General features: G+C 35.0%; 1 protein-coding gene across 1 annotated transcript in view; it reads right to left on the reverse strand.

Moving 5' to 3' along the window:
- The window catches only part of CDC40 (cell division cycle 40), a 51,676-nt gene that overhangs the window by 31,461 nt on the left and 15,247 nt on the right, over positions 1-4,968 (reverse strand). The window contains exon 3 of the mRNA XM_023206021.1: positions 1,152-1,281. Coding sequence (XP_023061789.1) covers positions 1,152-1,281 — 130 coding nt within the window. The remainder of the gene's footprint in view (positions 1-1,151; positions 1,282-4,968) is intronic.

Here is a 4,968-nt window from a genome sequence, read left to right on the forward strand (position 1 = left end):
ATACTACAGGCTGCCTTTATTTTAGGCTGCCTAATATACTATAGCCCGAAATTCATTTTTTGTCTTTAACTCAATAGTTCAACCCATGTCCTAGTTCGCTACTTCCTAGTGGGAGAGGCAAAAATCACCAGATACTTAAAACAAACAAACAAAAAACACAACCCATTTCTGAAACCAGGTCTAAAGCCAGCTGAATAGTTTTAAATGCTTATTCTTATTATAAGGTAATTTAAGAAGAAAAGTAGGTATCAGTATAAACTTACTTGGACTTTTTTTTGTTTTGTTTTAAAGGAGACAAGAGAACTAAATTATTGCTTAAGGTCCTTCTAAAGTCGAAGACAGTAAGTCTTTAAAAGTCTTTTATTATAGGTTAGAATATAACAAAACCATGATGTAACAGTTTATTTTTATGTGCTGCACATTACTTTAGATTTACATGGGACCCCTTACACAAGCAAGGGGTATAATGTATTTGTAACCATTTTATTGGACTGGAAGTGTCATAGAACTGCTTTGGGTGATTTAAGTGGTATATAGTCTTGGCTGTGATTTTTGGTACATTCTAAGTCTATTACAATCTTAACACGGTGAAATATGATCTAACACATGATAATCCTTTATACAAGCAGTTTCCATGCACATTAAATTTTTAAAATCCCACCACTGACAGGATGTAATTATTTTACATAGTGAATTTGTGATTATTCTTTCCTGACACCCTTCAGTGATCAAGAGAAAGCATTTCCGAGATTAAATCTGAGAAACAGAGTAAAGTTAAATAGCCCATAATAAGATAAAAAAGTAATCTCTTAACACTATCTTTTCATTTGCCAACTTTAATAGCAATCTACATGTAATGGACATAAAATAACAAGTGTCCATTACCCAGAATGCAACAACAAAGAGCATTCTGGTTAAGATCACGAATATTTCCAGTACTCAGAAATCACACTGGATTTACAATGACAGCTAAAAATATGAGTTCACCTTCCCATTTACATAAATATTTAAGGATATCTATAAGAAGGCATACTACCTTTTTGAAGGAATCCAATGAATTTTAAAAGCCAGAAGACAAAACAGATTAACACACACAGATCACACTTCTAATAAAGCCAAAATTGAAACTGTTTTAAGTCTTATTGCCTTACCATATGTTGCAAAAGTTCTCCTTTGCTGCTCAAACATGAAATCATTGATATGAGCTGGTTCGGCATATCCAGAAAGCATATTTCTAGGTGCGGCCATTTGCTGTGTCCTAAAGGGATTTTCTGGTCCAAACTGCAATGTCACAAGAAAAAAATAAAATAAAATAAGAAAGAGACAAAAGTTCTGAGTATATGGAAGTTAGAATTACTGGAATAACTGTACAATTTTTTTCAACTATAAATCACCAAGGGCCTATTAACCTATCTGGGAACACATTAGCCTGATATGGTGCAGGGCAGCTGGGCAATGGCTGAACAGCACCATTTGTCAGCCCCTGGGACAGAAGGATAGGAACCCCTCTCAATCAAATCTATATGTGGCTATTTATTTCAAGAGCTCAGTAGCTACATGTGGTTGTCAGCTACTACATTTGCATTATTGCAGAAGTTCTACTTCACAGTGATGCTCTAGATAACTGAGAGTTACTATAGTTTGCGCAAACCATGATTGCGGGGATTTGGGGTGACTTTTATATCAATAGCAGCACTGTGATATAATTTTTTAAAAAAATACATGTTTCTTTTCCACTAGTTCCTCAAAGCAGGAGACTCAGAATATTCAGTATTTACCACAGTGCCTGGCATATAGAAAGTACTAATGAAGGAAAGATTAATTAGAATTCCATTGCAGGTGGAGGATAGAAAAACAGACAACAAAATAAAGTGCTTGAAAAAGTCCCTAGGAAAAGACATTGCAAATGTCAATAAAATATCTCCACTCTGAAAAGTCACACTTTGAAGAGTCACATTACTTGTCTTATACCAAATAGTGCCATTATTATCTATTTGTTTATAATACTTTTGCGTTTCCAGAATGCTTTTCCAAATGCTATTTAATTTGATCTGTACATAAATTCTGACAAGTTAGAGAAGTATTCTCCTTCTCATGTTGCAAGTGAAGAAAAAACCCCAAAGGCAATGTATTTTACCTGCCCTAGGGTCAAGAGTTTTATTAATTGGCAGAACCAGGGCTAGAACAAACCATAGTCAAGCATTCTATTACATCATAAAGTTCCTTAAATGCACAATCAGAGCCTCTAAGTTTTAAAAAACTGGGTAAAAAATTATCAGAATATGTCAAGTGCTATTAATTTAATGCTATTATAAAAGGTACTGGGAAAACCCAACTCTTTTTTTTGTTTGTTTGTTTTAAAATAAAGAATCAAATGAGTTTCCCACTTTGAAAAGGGCGAAAATAATAGGATATTTTTATTTGAACTCCGTAAGACCCACTGTCATGATGAATTATTTTGACATTAGAACACTGTAGGTCATTACCATTAGAAACCATCTCTTCTATGATACATTTCCAGAGCCACAAATAAAAATTACTCATTTTCGCTTAACCAGTACACTGCATTCTCTAGATATCAACATTATACTATGCATGAAAATCTGAATTTAAATGTTAGCTGTGCCTTACATTTTTTTTGCTTTAGAAGAAAATAAATTGCTACAAGATTCCTATATACTGACAGCTTCCATTTATATGTTTAAAATGATTCAATTTTAAAATACCTGATTTATAAACAAAGCTTTTATTAGTATATATTCTTAATTATAATGGATAGCGCAAGACTTTGCAGCCTGTGTTAGTCCTTCCTGTGCCTGCTGTTGGGTGAAATATGTCGGGGAAAAAAATCTAGATTGCTGAATGCTGGAAGTAGCAGTCAACTTCATTCAGTCATGAAATTTATTATAAAAACAGGAGCAGCCATAAAATTACAGATAACAAAATGATTTAAAAGTTTCCTAGATGCTCTACCTGGTACAGCCAGCTATCATCCACACAGCAGCATCTGCTATTTCTGGACAGAGGTGGGGTGGAGGGGGCATGGTGGGGAATCTAAAATGATAAAAATCCCCACTGTCCTTAAATGTTACTCCCATCACATATAACAGATGACCAATCATTGTGCTTTAAGTAACTTTCCATTTAAAAAAAGGAGACTACAATTTCCATATTCTTATTTAATTCAGATTTTACTAAAAAAGAAAGAACAATTCTTCTACAGGCCATACCTACCAAATTAACTCCACTTTTTAAAGAAAAAGTGTCAGTGTAAAAGAACTGTGACTTCTATACAAAGACAGATCCATATATTAAAGCTATGTATTATATAAGGTACTATACCTAAAGCAATCTAAAAATTTACGTGTGCCTATGTCTCATACAGATTTAAGCTGAGGCAACAAAAAAAATCTTCTAGTGATAACAGGGAATTGGTGGGAGGAAGATTCATCTACTGGTAGCTATTGGAGTTAACATTCAAAGACATTGAATGTTAACAGAAGAAGGCAGAGAACACTATTTAGCAGGACTCAGCTCTTCCCAGTTACTCAAGATATGTCTCTCAGATGTGAATATGCAATTCTTTTAGTTCTGGAACAACCATTAGAAAAATACAACAGAGCATATAGAAAACACACAAATCTGATTTGTAAACACTTCCTTTCAAGTTTTGGTAGTTAACTAAGTTTAAGAGTAAATTTGTGTTCAAGTGACTTTATAACAATATATAAGTAAATACATAACACAAATATGAATGTATAATATAATTAAGTTCATATGCATATTTAACAATTTTTAGCTAAAACAATAACGAAGAACAATATAGTAAATTACAATCTCCTTATATAAAACATACACATTTAAATGAGAAAATGTTTGCAAACCATACATCTCATATATCCAAAATACACAAGGAACTCAACTCAATAGCAAGAAAATAAATAACTTGATTAAAAATTGGCAAAGGACCCGAATTTCTCAGCATTTCTCAAAAGACATATAAATAGCCAATAGGGGCCAGGTGCAGTGGCTCACGTCTGTAATCCCAGCACTTTGGGAGGCCAAGGCAGGCGGATCACTTGAGGTCAGGAGTTCACGACCAGCCTAGCCAACATGGTGAAACCCTATCGCTACGAAAAACACAAAAAATTAACTAGGCATGGTGGCGCATGCCTGGAGTCCCAGCTACTCAGGTGGCTGAGATGGGAGAATCGCTTGACCCAGGAGACAGAGGTTGCAGTGAGCTGAGATCACACCACAGCACTTCAGCCTGGGTGACACAGCGAGATTCCAATCAAAAAAAAAAAAAAAAAAAAAAAAAAAAAAAAAAAAGCCAACAAGTATTTGAGAAAGTACTCAACATTACTAATCACCAGAGAAATGCAAATTAAAATCACAATATCATCTCAAACCTGTCAGAATAGATATTATAAAAACAATAAAGGGTAACAAGTGTTGGCAAGGATGTTTTGGAGAAAAGAGAACACTTGTACACTGTTGGTGGGAACGGAAATTAGTGCAGCCACTATGGAAAATGGTATGGAGGTTCATCAAAAAATTAAAAATAGAACTACCATATGACCCCAGCAATTTCACAAATGGGTATGCATCCAAAGGAAATGCCATAAGTATGTCAAAGAGTCAGTCTAAATGGCTCTCAATGTTTGAATGCATAAAGAAAATGTGGTATGTCTGCACAACGGCATACTATTCTGCCTTAAAAAAGAAGGAAGCTCCTGGCTAACACGGTGAAACCCCGTCTCCACTAAAAAATACAAAAAACTAGCCGGGCGAGGTGGTGGGCGCTTGTAGTCTCAGCTACTTGGGAGGCTGAGGCAGGAGAATGGCGTAAACCCGGGAGGCGGAGCTTGCAGTGAGCTGAGATTCGGCCACTGCACTCCAGCCTGGGCGACAGAGCAAGACTCCGTCTCACAAAAAAAAAAAAAAAAAAAAAAAAAAAAAAAGGAA

Source organism: Piliocolobus tephrosceles, chromosome 5 (assembly GCF_002776525.5).
Source record: "Piliocolobus tephrosceles isolate RC106 chromosome 5, ASM277652v3, whole genome shotgun sequence".
In the NCBI taxonomy this organism is placed as follows: Eukaryota; Metazoa; Chordata; class Mammalia; order Primates; family Cercopithecidae; genus Piliocolobus; species Piliocolobus tephrosceles.